We start from the raw sequence: 19608 nt of genomic DNA on the forward strand, positions 1-19608 counted from the left end.
TTCCAATCCCAAGAACCATAAGGATACGCCCAAGTTGATCACATATCCTTTGGGGGTAGATAGGAATATGTACATTTTTTTTGGTCGTGCCGTGCCATGGTACTGATAGAACTAGAGATTGTGGAACGCGGTGACACTAGAACAGTGTAACGGGGCAGTTTCCTCTAGATCTTAATGCTTGTCCGCGCGAGTGGCGACAAATTGGACTGCAATAATTGGAAACAAGGCACATCCACCGATAATTGCAACCATCACACCCGAAGCTCCACCCAGTCCCAGCGTTGTAAACATATCCGGGAAATAAAAGGGTCCAAGCTGGTTAAAAATAGTTAATAACGTCCGTGAACAATCTTGATATTGGTAACATCTTACAAATCCATAGATTTGTCGGCACACATTGACAAAAACTCCAACCTGGCTCGCACGTTCCTTCTTGCTTTCGACGGCGAAGGTTGTGAGAATAGTGGTCTGCATCTGGTTACCAAAGCTCGCAATTGCGGCACCGATACAAGGAGTGACATTCCAAGCTGTCGCATGCTGTAATTGAAAGCCCCAGGTTAGCAGACCAGCGAATATCGTACCAAAAGCAATGTAAGAGAGCCAGAGGCGATCAGCCGGGCATGAGCTCCCTCTGCTCCTGCGAACACGGCCAAGGAACCAGTCACAAATTGGTCCACTAACTTGTTCACCTAGCACACAACCAATAATGATGGCAATGAATTGGAGCCCGATTTGTTGGGCGTCGAAGTGAAACTTTTCACCGAACGCGATAGGCATCTCGACAATCAAAGCAATGTTTGCGTAGCAGAAGGTAATTGCATGAGCACATGCGGCGATCGAGATGCGCGGGTATCGAGCAAGAGAAAACGGTTCGATAATGTCCTGGAGCTTTATAGAACGAGAGCTGATCTTTCTTGGAATCATCTTACTCCAAAAGCCAGTCGTTTTGAGCTCATTCTCTGGATTGTAAATTGTTTCATCGCCGAAAGCAAGGTAGAATAAAAACTGGCACAAGTTGATAATGGCAAAGATCCAAAATATCCACTGAACCCCGATATGTTTGATCACGAATCCCATGAAAAACGGACCCGCTGGTGTACCTATTGTTGTCATTAGAGTCCACCAGCCTAACTTCTTGCCTCGGTTCTCCGGTTCACAAAGCTCTGTTATGACACCACTCCCGTTTCCGATGGGAGGAGAGATCAGGAACGCTGTGATAACGCGAGTGGCCATCTGTGCACCATACGATGTGCATCGCGCGCCGCCAATATTGCAAACCATACTTCCAAAAGCTGAGAGCAGAGTCACTGGATATCGGCCGTAGACAGCGGTGATTGGGTTCCAGATCAAGGGCGATAGGCCGAGAAGCAGGATCTACATGATTGTATCTCCTTGGTAAGCGACCGCGCCACACTTAGGTGGGCCAGGATAACACATACCTGGAATGATGTCAGATAGCTGGCATCGGGGACAGTGACACCATACTTTTCCGCAAAAGTGTCATAGGCGGGTATGATCCCGGCGGCCATGAATGTTCCCATCATAGAATGAAAAGCCACCATTAGGATCTGTGCATTCTTCTTCGAATTGGACCAGTTGCGGGGGTTTTGAGGAGAGTCATTCTCCCAGATCCTTTCGTCTAGGGCCTGGTGATCTATGGAAGTTGATCCGACATTTTCCAAGTGAACGGGGTTTCTAGTTCCAGGGCTCTTCATATCGTAATTTGCCCCGGCGCTTTCGGAAGCAACGTAGTCTGCAACGTCTGCTGTCATTTTGGTGTAGAGGGCGCTCTGTCGCGGCCAAGGAGACCAACGATTGAATAACTAACAACCCCAGCGGGTGCACTTAATGGTTTGTTGTCGTCCTGATTGACAACTTTTCAAAGATGAAAAAGCGTTGTTAGCAAGGCAGGAGGGAAGGAAAGGTGTCCATCTTTAAGTCCAACTACACCTCTCTGATACCCCATGGGGAAGTTGGCCGGGTGTGGGAACTGAACAACGGACTGACGCCCGCACTTGTAAGCGTTTCACAAAAATGCTGCTGTTCATTGGCGCAGCTGCCGACAGGGACCACTTCATCTGTACTGACTCGACTCAATTCCGCGTTAATATTGCCGATGCAGAACAAAATCCCGAGGTAAGCACTTCGGACCTTGACCCGGAGGCTGTTCGGGATGAGGTCCGGAAACATCGCCAGATATCCGATATTCCCGTTCCCACGGGGATACTAAAGAAACGGTCATGTGGGAGAGGCTGGGACGTCATCTGGCAGTGAAACCCCTTTTAATGTACGTGTCGACGGAATAGCTCCATGGGATCTGCACTACTCGAGGACATTCGGAAAGTCTTTCGGAAGTTAGGTCGGCAGTTTGATCTAGTTATCCTGTAACTAACGTTAAGTTAATCACGAGATTTTGAGGCCTGGCAATCTAGGCCAGCAAGGTCACATGCCTTCTTCACCCCCTGGACTTGAGATACTATATAGATGGCATGGTTGTGATTACATGGACTAGCTAAGTTAATGTTAGTTAGCCAATTTAACGAAGTGTAATTACATAAGCTTGCTTGCCGAAGCTGCCAAGCCCCAGAGATCACAGACTGGCTTCTCTTCTTTCCCCGAGGTCTTTATGTTTGAGCTCCTGCGGGAGAATCCTCTCCGATCAGATTCTTAGTCTTTAACAGCTAAGGTCGGGCGAGCAACGTCCGAGAAATTTCTCCGTCAACCCCGCACCCAAGATTAGTAGAAGCTTTCTTCGCTTCCTCAGAATCGTGTTTTTGGATTCACCAGCTATTGGCGGATTTTGATGTCCGCGTGCACACGTTAAGATGGACTTGGCCTCAGGAAACCCGCTATTTCGGGCCATTGATACCCGGTATTGCTTGTTCCTTGCTTTATTATCTCGCCACTCACCATGTTGAATTTGCTGGTTTAAACGCCGCAATTCGTAGGTTCAATATGCGGACTTCGGTGGTGACCGTTCTCTCAGCGTGGGCTGCCACGGCCACAGCCCTACATGTTGCGGAAAATCAAACCTACATCACACTCGGCAATGATCGGCTCACAGCTGTTCTAAAGAAGAGTGTTGGTCAGATTGTCGATCTCTCTCTTGATGGCCAAGACTTGCTGGGTCCCCAGTCTGGTTCCACGGGAATAGGCCCTTATCTCGATTGTTACTGTATTCCTTCGGGCTTTTACACTGCTGGGGCCACGACCCCGAGCATGGAAGTAGTCCAGGGCATAGACTCAACGGGCACCAAGTACGGAGGGATGATTCTGACCGACACTTACACACCCACGGGCCAGCAATTTCAACAATATTGGTTCCTGCGTGACGGCGAAACTGGCCTGCATATGTTCAGTCGACTGACGTACAACAACAAAACTACGCCATTCCTACGCAATCTACAGGAGTTCCGAACCTTGTTCCGCCCCAATTCTGATCTCTGGACCCATCTTACATCCAGCGATGTCCAAACTGCACCTCTGCCAAGCAAAGACGCCATTGCAAAGCAAATTGTTGTTCAAGATGCGACATGGACATTCAATAACACACCGAGCGATCCCTACGTCACTCAATTTTCTGACTATTTTACCAAATACACATTCTCAAATCGTATGGCTGCTTCTTTCTGCTCACTCTTATCCTATATTAACCAAGTTCAATCATTAGAATGGAGGAACAACAGTGTTCATGGTCTCTATGCCGATGGAAGCACGTCAGACGGCGCAACCTATGGAGCCTGGCTAGTGATGAATACCAAAGTGAGTCCCGCCCCTCTCAACCCAAGTTTTGATACAAGTTTTCTGACAAATTTTTTCAGGATACCTACTACGGCGTATGTCATAACTCAGGCCGTGGAAAAGAGAGGCTAATTTGTCTTAGGGCCCACTTCACTCCGACCTAACAGTCGATGGGATAGTCTACAATTATATCGTGTCAAATCATCACGGCGAGGGCACGCCTAACATCACAGATGGATTTGATCGAACATTTGGTCCTCAGTTTTATCTGTTCAATGGTGGCCGGGGGTCAGCGACGCTTGAAGAGTTGCGATCGGAGGCAGAAAAACTGGCAAATCCTCACTGGAATGCTGCATTTTATGACTCCATTGCTAAGCATGTCATTGGGTACGCTCCTTCTAGCCAGCGAGGGAGTGTCAAAGGAACCGTCACGCTTCCTCAGGGCGCTGTTCGCCCGATCGCGATTCTCACGGTCGATGGACAATATTTCCAAGACAACAGCGTGGTCCCGAGCTCCTATCAATACTGGACAGATGTGAATCCGGATGGCACCTTCAGCATTGATCGCGTTAAGGAAGGGAAATATCGACTCACTGTCTACGCAGAGGGTATCTTCGGTGATTTCGTTCTGGACGGAATCACTGTACGTGCAAGCAAGCAGACGGAAGTGCACAAGAAATGGAAGCAGGAGTCGGCAGGGACAGAGATTTGGCGAATCGGTACTCCAGACAAGTCATCTGGAGAGTTCCGACGTGGCAATGCCAGAGATCCAACTCATCCCCTCCATCCACCGGAATATCTCATTTACTGGGGTTCTTATGACTGGCGTGCTGACTTCCCGAATGGTGTCAACTACACGATCGGCACTAGTGATCCAGCCACTGACTTGAGCACTGTCCACTGGTCAGTCTTCGGGCCGACGGCGAGTGACTCTCACGTTGAGTACGACACAACCAATGACTGGAATATTCATTTTGCACTCACCTCGAAGCAATTACGAAATGTGAAGACTGCAACATTGACGCTTCAACTAGCGGGTGCAAAGACTGCATCGGGTAACACCGATGTGTACAACCATGCTGAGCAATACAACAATCTATCGCTCGAAAGCTATATCAATGGCCAGTTAAACCCCCTCACATTCGTCATTGGGTTCAACCAATCAAGCAGCTGTATAGTGCGGTCTGCGGTGAGCTGCTATCAGGTTGGATCAAAAATGGAATTTCCTGCAGATTGGCTTCGGGTCGGAGACAATGTTCTGCGACTTCACCTGCCCTTTAACGCGACAGATACAGAGACTGCAATTCTTCCAGCCACTGTCTATGTGCAATACGATGCAATTCGGCTAGAGATAAAGTGATTGAGATCGGACATGGCTTATGCTAGCTTCTTAGACTAGCAGAAATTTGATTACTTTTCCAATTTTGTACGCCGCAAGCTACGATAGGTGATTTCTATTCCAGTGACAGTTTCCCAGTTCGGGGGAAACTTGCAATGTCCCAGGCCAGGTGGGATTCCGTTCTGCGGTCATCATGGGTCCCAAGGTCCGATAGCCCGCGACCCTGTCAAAAGCTCAGGTTCTCCATCTCCTTGGACTAGGAACACATCCTCATGTCTCACACCAAACTTGTCGACCAGATAGATACCTGGCTCGGAAGTGAAGGTCATGCCGGTTTTGAGCAGGCTGTCCAGGTTTCCTTGGTTCAGATAAGGGCTTTCATGGGCTGTACACATAGTTGGCTTAGCTTTGATACTCGAAAAGCAGCGACTATGTACTGACCTTTGATTCCGATTCCGTGTCCCACACGATGTGTGAAAGTTTCACCGTAGCCTGCATCAGTGATGACCTCACGAGCAGCGATATCCACACTCGATGCTGTCGAGTTTTCCCGCATCTGGTGAATAGATTGTGTCTGGGCTTCGAAGACAATATCCCAGACCTATAACGCGTCAATGAGAATAGGTTAGTTCGGGCCTAATGAACGTACTTTGAGCTTTTCTAACATCCGAGGCGACAACGTGTCTCCCCTTGATGGCTTTTCGAGAAATGGTGGGAAGAAGGTGCGGCAAATATCCGACGAGTATCCATATAAATGAGCCCTTTGACGTTGTCAGCTCTCCAGTGGGGATCGTGGGGCTGTTCAGGAAGTACAAACCCAACATCGATTAATACAAATGTCTCAGACTCTAGGACTTTGGATCCATTTGTTCCTCCATGGGGGTTCGAGGCATTCTCGTCTAGCGTTGGTCAGCATCAAGGTCTGAGGCAAACTTTGCTAGATGGATCAGACCAAAGAGCACAATATCGAAGAAGGGTTCCAACCCTGCAGCCCGCAAAGCATTATCAAGGGCGACGGCAATGTCAGTCTCGGTGAGACCAGGATAGAGGCCTTCGAGAAGGGTTAGCATTGGTTTGAAAGAGGGCGTTGCAGCCTGTTACATTTCCTAATCTGCCGCACCGCCTCCACGGTGCCTGTGTTGACTGCGCGGAGGATGTCGACTTCTTTGTCGCTCTTGATCTGTCTCACTTCCTCGACTTTACCTTTGAGGCCAACCACATCGAAGCCGACGGTAGCGAGCCCGCGTTGTATAAAGTCCCGCATCTCTTCGTCAACCATCAACCGTGGGTGTCGTTGAAGACCAGAGAACACGTTGGCTTGCTGAAGGGTTCTATACGGGTTCCAATGTTCTTCCCACGGAACTATTTGAATAGAATCTCTAAAAGGCATTCCAAGGAGGCGAGCTCGTTCTGCTTCAAATGATGGACAGAGGAAGGTGGTGTTGGCCTTGACGGTGCCTGTCTCATCCTCTTGGGGACGAACCACCATCAAAAATGGGCGTTCTTCGGGCTGTAGAGATATCAGTGCCTGCATTCCCGATAGATGCGGGGTGTGAATTACCTCCCAGACCTCCCATTCCGGCTGGCTCACGTTGCCATAGTATTTAAACGTATAGCCCGGTTCCACGACAAAAGCGTCGGCATCTTCGGCCACCAGAGCATTGGCCAGGCGGTCCCGACGCTCCTCGAAATCTGCGAGCGTGATAGGAGAAGCATTCATGAAAGGAAGACCTGTTCCAAGTAAGTTATCAATTGCGCATTGTTGAAGGTCGGGTGAAGTTGTTAGCGACCGTGGCATTTGATGACGTCCATAACAATAACCCGTCACCAATAAGCCCAGGGCGGCGACAACATAGACACTCGAAAATCCACGCTTTGGCTGCTGCCATGCTAGTTTAGACATGGTGATGGTGAAGAGGGAAATGATCCAATCCCATTCCTTAGACTTTTATCTTAGTCTTTATCTTCCGAGTTCGCCCCCTCTCTCGCGTGGGCCTTCCTTCACTCCCTCCTTGCCGCTCTTTAGCGTCAACTACATCGTTAGCTTCGGCGTTCAAACCCCGCACGCAGATTGGTGCGATTACACTGTGAAGGGATTGACACTGCACTATCTCCTATATAATGGCCGATCCCTTCCCGTTCCCTTGTTTTGACAGAAACGGGGGCAATACTACTCGAGCGAGCCTACGGAGACGTCAATCACCATGTCAGAGATGGAAGAGAAAAAAGGGTCCCAGGGCATTGTATCTGCCAATCCAGAAGCCCCTGATGTGGCCAACGGTGATCGGGGTTACTCCCGTGTTTCCATGGTGTTCATGGTGATTTTCAGTGGTTTGGCTATCGGTTCGGATGGCTTTAACGCCTCGATCATCGGCAACTTGGAATTGATCATGGGGGTCATATACCCAGAGTCCCTAACCACTGCAGTTGCCGCTCGATTGTCCAACGCGTTCATGGTTGGCATGATTATTGGTATGCTTTCGTTTGGATACATCTCGGATAAGTTAGGTCGGAAAACAGGCGCAGTCCTTACCACTGTCATTTTGGTCTTGGGAATTGCCCTCAGCGCAGGCGCCAGTGGTGTCAATGAGAATGGCATGTTTTGGATGCTGGTCATTGCCCGTGGGATTGCTGGGGTTGGTGCTGGAGGGTCAGTCATCAGTTCGGGATACTTAGAGATCTATACTTACGCGTTATAGGGAGTACCCTGTAGCTGGTGCTGGTGCAGCAGAGGCGACCGATGAAGCTCCTGGTATCCGGAAGCGAAGAGGTTTCATCTTTGCCATGATTGGTGACTTGTCCGCTTCTCTGGGGTTTGCGTTTGGTGCACTTGTCCCTTTGATTCTTTTGCTGTGTTTCCACCAACAGGTGCGACATTACGAGACGGTTTGGCGTATCTCTCTAGCCATGGGGGCCATTCCTCCACTGTCGATCTTTTGGTTTAGATATCGGATGGTCATGAGCTCGGCGTATCGAAAGAGCTCTATGAAGAAGCAGCGTATTCCGTACTGGTTGGTATTGAAGAAATACTGGCGATCCCTACTCGGAGTTTGCGGCTCATGGTTCATGTAAGTCCTCGAGGAGAATGATTTGGAGTTCTATCTAATTCCTTGTCAGATACAATTATATCTCATATCCCTTTGGTCTTTTCTCATCCACCATCGTCGGACGGGTTAATCCAACATCTTCATTAGCCCTCACCATGGCATGGGGAACAGTGATCAATTGCTTTTATATTCCAGGTGCATTTATTGGAGGTCTTTTGTCAGACAAAATTGGTCGCCGCCGCACCATGGCATTAGGTTTCGGACTCCAGGCCATCCTAGGATTTATCCTGGGGGGTGCTCTGGGTCCGATCCAAGCCAAGCTGCCGCTGTTCATTGTTCTTTATGGCATCTTTTTGACCCTCGGAGAGGTTGGTCCTGGTTCCACAATTGTTCTCACTGCAAGTGAAAGCTTTCCAACCGCAGTTCGCGGACATGGGGTGGGTCTTGCTGCCGCCTGGAGCAAGGCCGGTGCGGCAATTGGAACGCAAGTGTTCAAGCCAATCCTGGCTAGTTGGGGTGACGATACTACCCGTGGTACTCAAGCTGTATTTTTAATTGGCTCCGGCTTTGCGGTCCTTGGGGCGTGTTTGGCATGGTTCGTCCTGCAGGATAGCGATACCATTTTGGATCACGGTGATCAAGAATGGAAGGACTACTTGGTCGCTCACGGATATAATCATATTGAGTGGGGTGTTGAGGAGCAGCCGACAACTACAGACGCCAAGGTAGTGGAGTAGTCTAGTTGATAGCAACGCCGAAAGAATCATCATTATTCTCCACATTTCTAGAAGAGAGCAGGAAATCTAACAAAGCTTGATGGAGGGAAATGAGGGCAAGGACCTTCTATTAATAGTAGGAATAAATACAGTAGAGGAATTCCAAAGTCGGGCGACAAATGGAAGACAAACGAATGGCTCGATCCACCCTTGACCACAGTCTCACAAGATGGGTACTGGTCTAATGAGATCGCAAAACAAAGGCCCTTGCAAAGGCTTGTTAGTGTACATATCTGTACTCGTATCTGCGGTCAGCCCTTCCCGCAGAGACCACCAGAATTGACAAGGACGATGGCTCTTCTTGATATTTCCAAGACGGAAAAGGGCTCCGTTTGAACATGGAATTTACAGAATGCTGCCGAAGCTGACACAGGGGAGAGCAACGCCAACGAGGTTGTGGTTCTACTGCAGTTAGCATGTCTGTTCTTCGTCTCTACTGTAGGTAAGACTTACAGCCTCGGAGCTGGTGTCCTGGCAACAAGCAATGTTCTGCTGGCAGTTCTTCTTGAGGAAGTCGGTCAGACCGGCAGCACCAAGAACTATGTCCTCGTTAGCTTCAATCTCTAACTTGTCTTTCAATGTCACTTACCAGACACGGGGATATCAAGCTGAGTGCAGCCCTGGCCGATACCGAGGCCGTCGCTGCCAATGGCACCGAGAACGTTGGACAAGACTCCAATGTTGTTCTGGCTAACACCCTCGTTCTTGTTGATCTTGTTGCAGCAAGACATCTTGGCTTCGTTTCCACACTTGTTGACGGCATCCTTCACCTTGTTGTCAGAGACGTTGCTGTTGGCGGATGGCAGGGCCATGGCAGTGGCAGCGAGGAGAACAGTGGGGATGAAGAACTTCATTTTGAAAGGTTTGTTTGGTAACACGAAGAGCGATTGGAAATGAATGAAACGAGATGAGCTGAAAGACTTTGAAGTAGAAGAGTGAAGTGATGGTGGATGAAAGACAATTTGAGCCGGGAATCTCTGTCCTTTATAACTTTTCTGGTGGTCAGGTCTCGCTCTCGCTCTCTCCTATCTCTTGTTTTCGTCCCTGTACCGTCCTACCTCTGGGTCCTCCTGCGGAAATTCAAATAGACATCCCGGCTTCACTGCAATGCATGAGTGGATAACTCCAAGCGACACGGTCACTGGTGATCGTAGAGTATTGTTTCTTGGCAGGGGTCAAATGGCTGAAGCTGCATGAACGTAAAGGTTTCCCCTGCCGATCGACCGTCCCTGCTATGCATCGGCTGCATGTTCCCCAGATGCGAGAGAAAATGCAGGTTACACCGGTTAAAACTACTGCAGGTTGGGGCTTACTGATTTGGGTCTTCAACCGTTGATCCTGCACTAGTTGTTTTTTTTGCTTTTTATATGTGAGACGTCAAGCTTCCCCAAGTTGATCGACATTTATGACCGATCACAACGCTCATCAATTCTCCATTATCCGGGTTTGCCTTGCACTAGAACCGACTGCCTAATTTCTTGGCTTGTTATATTCTTTGAATAATGTTAATCTTCAATGACTGGATATGCTTTACTGCACGGAGCTAAGGCGCTTGCTGGTATTGTTGGGCTTGTCACATTATGATTTCAATAGTCACTCATATGTGGCGGTGGCTGCAAGCCCCTCCTGCGTCGTGCATAAGCACCCCTGTAAGCCACCAATATCCTCAGGCCTCAGCTGCATCATCAGGCTCTAATGAGAACGCATCTCCCGTGAAGATCGATCCTACAGACAAAAGTGTGATGGGAAACAAGTTTGGAATCGCTGAGGACAAAAGCGCCTGACAAATGTTCTATTCGGTATATGCTGGAGTTACAAAATAGATCGTGTTCTATGTATACAAGTCGTAAAAGTATGCGTGGTCGTTGAATACCCATCAGAAATCGCCCATGAGACCCCTTGCCTACCATGTAAATGACTCCTCCACAAATCTAATGGATTGATAGCCTCGTCGCATTGCGAGATATGTCGCAGCGCGTGCTTCATCCGCCATTCCTGGTGGGCCACATACGAGGATCGCGAGGCTGGACCCAGCTGAGCATGCATCAGCGGCCCGACTCATGACCAGAGATTGCAGGTGAGGTCGCCCTGGTTGAATCTCAATTCCAGGTTCGTTCATGCAAGCCGTAGAATCACGAGTCGTGTAGAACGAGGCACTAAAATCGTCTCGGTCAAAGGCAGATTTCAATTCTCGACGAGAAACATCTAGAATGAACGCCGTTTGTCTCGCGGTCCAAACAAGTTCAATGTCTCGAACTCGGGTTTTCTCGTTGTGGGAATCCCGTTCCCAGTCCTGAACCGAGCGGCGGAGATGATCCTGAATGTAAGGAACAGCCGAGGCAATGCCCGTTCCACCGACGATCATCAACACTGATTCATATCGCCAGACAGGGAATGTATCACCATAAGGTCCTTCAAGGAGAATACCGGCTTCTGTCGTCATAGACGGGGACCTTAGGCATTGCTGGCGCAAATTTCGAGTCCAGCCGTCGTAAGGACGAACCCAGAATATCAACTTGAGCATCTGCTGTTCCTTTTCCGCAGGAGATGCATCCCCCAGGATAGTAAGAGAATCTTGATCAGAGGATGAACCTGAAAGAAGTGGCAGATGCGATACATCGGGTGGTTTTCCTAGTTGATCCAATGATGTCGGTGCAAGCGAGGACTGGTCTCCTGTTTCATAAGACCATGCTCCAATAGTAAAAGGGTGGCTTTCCCAACCGGTGAGCCTGAACGGCTGGTACAAGAAGTAATACTGTCCTGGTGAAGGGTGTAGCGAAGACGTTCCAGGAATGACCTCCATACGCACCACATCAGCTCCTTCGTCGTATGTCATGCGTGTCGCAGTGGTCTTGACGAGACCTTTATGTGAAAGGCTCACATGTGTGTTACAGTAACACAACCGCACGATCCGCAACAAGCGATCAATCACCCAGATAACTACCGAAGGCCATAGGTATTTCCAGTACTCATTCCCTTCAAAGATCACCGTATGACTAACGGTTGTTAGGAGGGGACATTGCACATTGACAAATGAAGTGAGACACTTACTAAAAGCATCCCACGAGTGTAATTATCGAGAGCACGATATGAGCAATCAAAAATGATTCATACGTTGCGATACGGATCCGATCCAATGAGGTGATCAGCAGAATGATCATGACAATGGTGCCCTTATCTGACGTTAGCTCCCATGAACTGTGACTCAAAACAGGAGAATGTTCCCTACCAAAATACCCCACAACACGTAAGTCTTGGTAATTCCCCTCCAGGCTTTTCCCGCTGTCATTAGAAAGAATGGTAAGCATTATAGCACACAATTGCAGCACGTCTATCGTTTACTCACTTTGAAAGAACATGACTAAATAGAGAACAGAGTGCACTATTGCCTGCAAGGTAGCTACTCGAGCCACATGGCGATGAAAGATATTGAAGGATGCGAAGCTCCACCCAGTGGCCCATAAGAAGATGTTATTTCGACCAGCGAAGAGCCACAAAAGGGGAAAGTTTGCAAAAGACATTATTCCTGTACGGTCCGCAGAATACCGCAAAATCTGGCTTGGGATATCTGGATAACTTTTGGCCCGTCAGCGCTTTCACTTCTTGCATCGTGGACCTTGAAACTTACTAAATATTTCCAGCAAACGTGTGGTAACCCACTATGCTGAAAATAATACTGAGAAGCCAGAATCCCAATACTACAAGTGCTTCGGCTCTGGTCGAGAATGTGCAACCTAATAGGTGTCGACCACGCGTCGCTAGCGGCGCCGGAATCATGATATGAGTGTGGAGCCAATGAAGCACTGTTCCCAACAGTGGCGTATTTCCCAGTGTCCTCAGGAACGGGTATACATTGGCTTCGATCGCACGTTCTGTCTGACGTTGTCGCCGGTGAAATTTCCAATCACATAACCGAAATGCCATTCCGAAGGAGAGTATACCGCCCCAATACGCGTATCCGGCATAACTGACTGATCAGCGTCCACTTCATGTCTGTCATCTTGAGCAGACTCACCTAAAGGCATGATGTAACCAAGTCACAGATTCCCAGGAGCTCTAACAGGTGGTCAGCTCTAAAGCGCCAAGTATTGAAGGGTCTGTCTCACGATCGTGTTGAACATCAAGTCAAAGTAGGATTGAGAGATAACAACGGGCACGTCCATAGGCTGAGCTCTGGATAGCTCTTGGTAATCCACTTTCCTCATATTTCGAATGGCATCATCGGTCAAATTCTCGGCGACTGTATCTCTTGGCAGAAGATCCTGGTGGCCAAATTCCTGACACTCAACAGCCAGCAGAGCCAGGCCTGTCGCACGTTCTATTTCATCACAATAAATTTCCGTGGCGGCGTAAATGGATGTAACTTCAAGGGGATTTCGACATCGAGTATCCCACATGCCCTTTGTGGGAAATCCGGCAAAGCTGATGTAGTTATACGCTGAGAAGACTGCCGTCACACATCGCTCGTCGTGGTTAGCCCAGACAAACTGGGCGAGTGTAAGGACCAGCCATCCGAACAACATGGTGAATCCCCAGATCTCCGGTGAGAAAACGGTTGAGGAGAGAAGGCGGAGCACCGGCAGGGATCCGATAATCGCTACCGATCATGTGGGCCCATGTGGGCCAGCAAATTCTCTGGATGGGCCTTGTCGACAGATGGATATTGCCAATAACCGGGATCAGAAGCAGAAAACTAGAAAAGAAAATGAGATCTTCTATATATGTTTCCTGGAGGCCTGGTATTACTCAAAAAAGACGAAGAATGCAAGTGTTTCCATCTTATCAGATCGGATTGATTAGATAAGTCCACCTGATGGGCTAGCGTGGTCAAGTCACGGGAATGGGATATACTCCGTGCGTGTACATTACATGTACTTGGGACTGAAATAGAGATCAGCCGAATGTACGTTGGGTGACTATGATTCCTTCCAATTACTAGAGAGTTGAAAGAATTGGCAATTATTGTGGCGATTTAAAAGGGTTATAGGAGGATATCCTGCAGACATATATATCCATTGAGCTTAAGCAAGAATGTCACAATATCTATTATTTTTGTTATTAAAGAACCTAGCTCTAAGCAAGTCTAGTATACATACTATTAAACATGTTTCTAACTCCCTATCATGCAGAGATTGGCTTTGGGGACAAAAGTTCAACGAACGCCTGGTTGTCACGTGATAAGACTGACACCTGAGGCGTCAATTCGGTGTCAACTCCCGAATATTGTTTGGCCAATTGGAGATATAAATTGACTCTGTATTTCATTACCCCTATTTCTCGCTATTAGGGCAATTTCTAATTACATAAGGGGTCCTCGTATATAGTATATACCCGTAGTATTCGGATTATCTATAGACCGGGTTTCATGCAGTATTCGTAAGGTAATGCCGACATTCGGGCCCCTTGCTTCCAGCCGAGAAGTGCTACGGAACTACACAAGTCAAGCCGCGATGCCCTGCCCTCAGCTCTGCTGTATAATCCATTGACATATCTGCGATGGCGAGACTTGATGTCTTCCTTTCACAAAGACGGCTTTGACCTGATTGGCCTGTTTGCTCCTTGACCCCCTTTGCACATCAAGCGCATAGAACATCAGCCCACGATAGCTATGACGAAGAGCACTACAGGACAACCGTCAAAACCTCCGCATTCAATACCCGAGGTTGTTCAGCTTCCCCATCCTGAACTCCACTCCGCGGCGCAACCCGATACATGTACCAATTTACTCGGCTAAACAAGTGTGTTTGATGCTGATCGGCCTCTGCTCGGGTCATTCCCCTCCGATCCCTGCTGTCTGTGCAAGTTCACTCGTTATGAGAGCTTCATTGTCAACGCCAATTACCCGTCAGTATGGCAGCTGTATGTGTCGATCCCCCATGGAATGTGACGTGTTTTCGAGGTACAGCATGCACGTTCAGCCTAAATACCACATAAGTAATGGATGGATTAAAAAGCCCAGGGAAGTCATAATGCTGAATATTGGACTTGCACACCGATCACTACATTGATACTTTGTGGGTGAAAATGCGGCTATCTCTGATTGCACTCGGTGCCATGTGGGCTTCCAGCTCAGTGGCCTCTCCAGTGCAGTCATCCAACTACCATAAACCGACTTCCAAGGGATTTCGCATGCAACATGGCTTCGAGACCGTCCTGGTGCAGCCCTTTGGGTATGATGGGTTCCGAGTGCGGGCTTGGCCATTCCGGCAGCCAACGGGCCAAGAGGTCGGGTTTGTCTATGACCCTCCCCTCGAAGGACCAGAGGAGGGACAAGCACACGGAATGACCTTCGATACGGCATTCAACGGCAACCGATCGGAGGAGCTGCGCAATGGCAACATGGTTGTTCGTACCTCTGGGTGGGGTGGTAACCCGGGAGGCTACCGACTTGCCTTCTATCGAGTCGAGGCCGATGGCTCGGAAACTCTCCTTACCAACGAGTATGCGCCACTCAAATCACTCAATCCGCGGTACTATTCCTGGACCGGTCCAGGAAGTGAGTTTGCTGCCGAGTTCTCCTTCAGCACGACGCCGGAAGAGCAGATTTACGGCACAGGCACCCAGCAGGATCATCTTGTCAACAAGAAAGGGCTGACAATCGACCTGATCAATTACAATACCCACATCCCCACACCGGTGTTTATGAGCAATAAAGGATACGGATTCATTTGGAATATGGCCTCCACCGGTCGTATGGAATTCGGACCCTTGCGCAACAGATTTACTGCAGATGCCGCATCGGTTGTCGACTATGTGATTGTCGCATCTGATCCCAGTGACTACGACACACTCCAGCAACGTCTGTCTGCACTCACCGGCCGAGCACCCACTCCGCCCGACTGGTCGCTCGGTTATCTCCAATCCAAGCTTCGATATGAAAACCAAAGCGAAGTGGTCTTGCTAGCTCAGCAGTTTCACGACCACCAGATCCCGGTGTCTATGATTGTCATCGACTACCAGTCCTGGGCAAATCAAGGAGACTGGGGCCTTGACCCAAACCTCTGGCCCGATGTATCCGAGATGGCACGACAAGTAAAAGAGCTGACCAACGCCGAAATGATGGCCTCTCTTTGGCCCAGTGTGGCAGACGACAGCGTGAACTATCTAGAAATGATGGCGCAAGGATATTTGTCAGCGACTCGGTCCGGTCCTGGTACGACGGATTCCTGGAATGGGTCCTACATTCGCAACTATGACTCTACCAACCCTGGCGCACGCCGGTTCTTGTGGGACACCCTGAAGAAGAACTATTTTGACAAGGGTATCAAGAACTTTTGGATTGATCAGGCGGATGGTGGCTCGCTTGGTGAGGCATACGAAAACAACGGTCAAAGTGACTATATCCAGTCTCTTCCCTTCCCAATGCCGGATGTTTTGTATGCGGCCGGTACACAGAGTAGTGTGGGAAAGCTCTACCCGTGGGCCCACCAGCAGGCAATCGAGGAGGGTTTCCGTAACTCGACCAAGACGGATATCGGGACACCATGTGACTATCTGTCCTTGAGTCGATCTGGATACATTGGGTCTCAGCGATTCTGCAGTATGATTTGGTCTGGTGACACGACAGCCGTGTGGGAGACTCTGGGCGCACAGGTTGCCAGCGGATTGTCTGCTGCAGCGACCGGTTGGGGTTGGTGGACACTGGACGCAGGTGGTTTCCAGGAAGATCCGACAGTCCCGTGGTCCGCAAAGTATGTATTTCTTCTTTCTCGCCGTTGGCTGTTGCTGAGTTTTCTAGCATCGACACCCCAGAATATAGGGAGCTATACATCCGATGGCTGCAGTGGACTACCTTCCTACCTTTTATGAGAACGCACGGCTCACGACAATGCGAATTCCAGGACGCATACACCTGTGCAAACGAACCATGGTCATACGGTGCTGAGAACACTCATATTATTGTCTCATATATCCACCTCCGATACCAGCTGTCCGCCTACCTCCGCGCCATCTTTGCCCAACTCCACAAGACCGGTCGGATGATTATGCGCCCATTGTATATGGACTTTGAGAAATCAGATAACCATGTTGCTAGGTGGACACAGACAAACACCAATGTCACCACACAGCAGTACATGTTTGGCCCACGACTGCTGGTGAGTCCCATCACGACACCAAATGTGACAGAATGGTCGGTATACCTGCCACAAACGGCGGACAATGCGCCGAAACCATGGACTTATTGGTGGTCCAATGAAACCTATGCTGGTGGCCAGACAGTCACGGTCTCAGCACCTAAGGAGCATATCCCACTGTTCCATTTGGGTACTCGAGCAGATATTCTCGACGGGCGCGTCTTTGCGTAGAATTGAGATGATAGGCGGATAGCCCAAGTTTGAGATCACATCAATCAGACATCTCGTAACTAAATAGCAATCGCGTTGAAGATGAAGGTCAATATCAATCAATATTCTTCCAAGATCTCAACGATATCTACAAATGTCGCCAATGTACAGTTTTCGAAGATACCTTATCCTATCATCAAAACGGCCGAGTTCTGACCTTTTAAGACCGTTTTGTGGCTATTTTCGAACGGGGTTTGATTTTTTTAATGTTAGGGTAACCCTTACGCACGGTGTCTGACTACAAGCAGACTTCCTATGGTTAGCTAAGGGATCTGAGAAGTATAGAACTATAATTGAAGTAGATATGAATAGCGAACTATATAGCGTAAATTTCTCTAAGGGCCGAATTCGAAGAGGCGGTGGTGCGAAATATTATACTGTGAAGGCGGAACGAATTTATTAGGCAGAATGGAGGACGATCACCTATGATGTCAGGCATTTCTCGTTTGTAGCATCCTCCTCTTTTCAACATCATGGGAGGAGGTGAGCATATTCCAGCTATGACTGAGGTATCCGATCCTGGGCAGAATGTATATCGTCATGCCGTGGTCGATCTGGGCAGGTAGGCACTTGAGACCACTCCTTGCCCCTCCATTGACCACCCACTAACTCTGGCAGCAATGGTATCCGTTGCTCGATTTCAGACCTTTCACCTCCCAGTACCCGGATCATTCCTACTGTACACTTCCATCGAGTAAATATCTCCCTTTATGAAGCTCAAATCGACCCCGACTCAGGCTCCAGAATCCCCATCCCACAGCATGTCATCGACCGAATCGTCAGCGCTATAGTTCGCTTCCAGATTGTCTGTGTGGAACTCGGCGTTCCCGCTCAAAATATCCGAATCATTGCAACAGAAGCGACTCGCACCGCCATCAATGCCTCTGTGTTTATTGATGCGATCCGCCATAAGACTGGGATCTCGGTGGAAGCATTACGCAAGGAAGAGGAAGGAATCATTGGAGCTTGGGGAATCTCCAGTAGCTTTTCCGATGTGGAGGGCCTGGCGCTAGATTTAGGAGGTGGCAGCATGCAGATGACCTGGGTCGCTTCGCATGCAGGCAACGTCCAAATGAGCCCACAGGGATCGGTCAGCTTTCCATATGGAGCAGCCGCATTGACCCAGAAACTGGCCGATCTGAAACGGGGCAAAAGCAAAGGGGAGGCAGACAAGGCCCGGGAGCAGTTCCGCCGTGAAATGGCAGAGAACTTTCGCGCTGCCTTTGAGACCATTGACGTTCCCGAGCACCTCGTGAAAAAGGCACGCGAACAAGGGGGATTTCCCCTTTACCTTTCAGGTGGAGGGTTCCGGGGATGGGGCTATCTCCTGCTGTATCTGCACCAGACCAAGGGCCGAAGTTACCCGATTTCGATCATCAATGGGTATTCCGCGCCCAAGAAAGACTTCGAGGACACCGAAGCTCTCAAGGAAGTAGCTCGCACGGCACATGATATCTTCCGGGTTTCTGATCGGAGACGGAAACAAGTCCCGTCTGTTGCCTTTTTAGTGAAAACACTGGCCGAGTCCTTGCCGTATGGAATCAAAGAAGCTCATTTCTGCCAGGGTGGAGTGCGGGAAGGCGTGCTCTTCCGTGAGATGCTCCCAGTCGTGCGCCAACAGGATCCCCTGGAGGTTGCCACTGCGCGTTATGCCCCGTCTTCGGCTCAGGCTCTCGCGGCTTTGTTGTTGGCCGCCCTTCCTCGACCGTCCGGCACCCGATCGTTCCCTTCTTCCATCAGCCTCCATCTCATACAGGCCTTCGCCAATGCCCTCTACGTTCACGCCACCATGTCCAAAGAATTGTCTTCTAGTGCGGCGCTCTATAGCACTAGTACAGGGATCCTTGCTTCTACCCATGGCATTCCACATGCACACCGTGCCCTCTTGGCATTAATGCTCCAGGAGCGATATGGTGGAGAACTACCACCCCGAGACATTGATCTAAAGACTCATCTCCAGGGAATTTTGACCCCCGAAGAAGTCTGGTGGACCCGCTATCTCGGCAAACTTGGCCTCGTCTTGAGTCAGCTGTACCCAACCGGATCTATCGACACCTCCAAGCCGCGGATCGTCCCCTCGGCACAATGGGTCACCGGGTTAGGAAAGAAGGGGAAAAAGGATGGCCTAGACTTGACAATTTCAATTCAAAAAGTCGCGTACGATCCGACTCACCTCAAACAGGAGCTTGAGCATGACGTGCAGAGAATCGAAAAGGTTGGGAAGCGAAAGAACTGGATTGGTGGACGAGATGGCTGGGGCATTAAAGTCCGTGTCTCCGTGGTGGAAGAGGATCTATTGCTCTCCCGTTGAGTGGATATATGCCATGTACAGGCCCCGTGCATTTGACGTAGGATAAACA

At 49.4% G+C, this 19608-nt stretch overlaps 9 protein-coding genes across 9 annotated transcripts; 4 read left to right on the forward strand and 5 right to left on the reverse strand.

The window, feature by feature from the left end:
* Positions 1-171: 171 nt before the first annotated feature.
* On the reverse strand, positions 172-1772 carry PENARI_c038G06495 (uncharacterized protein; the record flags this gene model as incomplete). Its single annotated transcript, XM_022636983.1, has 3 exons — positions 172-315; positions 373-1374; positions 1440-1772. The coding sequence occupies 3 exons, from the start codon at positions 1770-1772 to the stop codon at positions 172-174; spliced, it is 1479 nt and encodes a 492-aa protein (XP_022483190.1).
* Positions 1773-2955: 1183 nt separating this feature from the next.
* On the forward strand, positions 2956-5101 carry rglB (polysaccharide lyase family 4 protein; the record flags this gene model as incomplete). The annotated part of the gene is made up of 4 exons (XM_022636954.1): positions 2956-3613; positions 3671-3762; positions 3822-3836; positions 3884-5101. 4 exons carry the CDS (start codon positions 2956-2958, stop codon positions 5099-5101), a joined length of 1983 nt encoding a protein of 660 aa, XP_022483155.1.
* A 170-nt stretch (positions 5102-5271) lies between these two features.
* Positions 5272-6983, reverse strand: PENARI_c038G08764 (M24 family metallopeptidase; the record flags this gene model as incomplete). Its single annotated transcript, XM_022636995.1, has 8 exons — positions 5272-5465; positions 5522-5681; positions 5730-5841; positions 5898-5979; positions 6033-6131; positions 6182-6590; positions 6642-6811; positions 6902-6983. 8 exons carry the CDS (start codon positions 6981-6983, stop codon positions 5272-5274), a joined length of 1308 nt encoding a protein of 435 aa, XP_022483182.1.
* Positions 6984-7284: 301 nt separating this feature from the next.
* Positions 7285-8864, forward strand: PENARI_c038G07321 (uncharacterized protein; the record flags this gene model as incomplete). The annotated part of the gene is made up of 3 exons (XM_022636987.1): positions 7285-7730; positions 7780-8148; positions 8198-8864. 3 exons carry the CDS (start codon positions 7285-7287, stop codon positions 8862-8864), a joined length of 1482 nt encoding a protein of 493 aa, XP_022483151.1.
* A 384-nt stretch (positions 8865-9248) lies between these two features.
* Positions 9249-9757, reverse strand: PENARI_c038G01760 (hydrophobin family protein; the record flags this gene model as incomplete). Its single annotated transcript, XM_022636961.1, has 3 exons — positions 9249-9305; positions 9357-9442; positions 9493-9757. 3 exons carry the CDS (start codon positions 9755-9757, stop codon positions 9249-9251), a joined length of 408 nt encoding a protein of 135 aa, XP_022483135.1.
* An 812-nt stretch (positions 9758-10569) lies between these two features.
* On the reverse strand, positions 10570-12211 carry PENARI_c038G10087 (ferric reductase family protein; the record flags this gene model as incomplete). Its single annotated transcript, XM_022637003.1, has 4 exons — positions 10570-10683; positions 10915-11899; positions 11955-12081; positions 12133-12211. The coding sequence occupies 4 exons, from the start codon at positions 12209-12211 to the stop codon at positions 10570-10572; spliced, it is 1305 nt and encodes a 434-aa protein (XP_022483173.1).
* A 765-nt stretch (positions 12212-12976) lies between these two features.
* On the reverse strand, positions 12977-13426 carry PENARI_c038G06286 (uncharacterized protein; the record flags this gene model as incomplete). Its single annotated transcript, XM_022636982.1, has 1 exon — positions 12977-13426. One exon carries the CDS (start codon positions 13424-13426, stop codon positions 12977-12979), a length of 450 nt encoding a protein of 149 aa, XP_022483172.1.
* Positions 13427-14927: 1501 nt separating this feature from the next.
* PENARI_c038G08981 (uncharacterized protein) lies at positions 14928-17209 on the forward strand (the record flags this gene model as incomplete). Its single annotated transcript, XM_022636997.1, has 2 exons — positions 14928-16594; positions 16642-17209. The coding sequence occupies 2 exons, from the start codon at positions 14928-14930 to the stop codon at positions 17207-17209; spliced, it is 2235 nt and encodes a 744-aa protein (XP_022483146.1).
* A 512-nt stretch (positions 17210-17721) lies between these two features.
* On the forward strand, positions 17722-19559 carry PENARI_c038G00231 (putative transcription regulator (RTG2); the record flags this gene model as incomplete). Its single annotated transcript, XM_022636952.1, has 2 exons — positions 17722-17810; positions 17867-19559. 2 exons carry the CDS (start codon positions 17722-17724, stop codon positions 19557-19559), a joined length of 1782 nt encoding a protein of 593 aa, XP_022483167.1.
* Positions 19560-19608: the final 49 nt, after the last annotated feature.

This window comes from Penicillium arizonense (genome assembly GCF_001773325.1).
Source record: "Penicillium arizonense strain CBS 141311 chromosome Unknown PENARI_contig038, whole genome shotgun sequence".
Classification (NCBI taxonomy): domain Eukaryota; kingdom Fungi; phylum Ascomycota; class Eurotiomycetes; order Eurotiales; family Aspergillaceae; genus Penicillium; species Penicillium arizonense.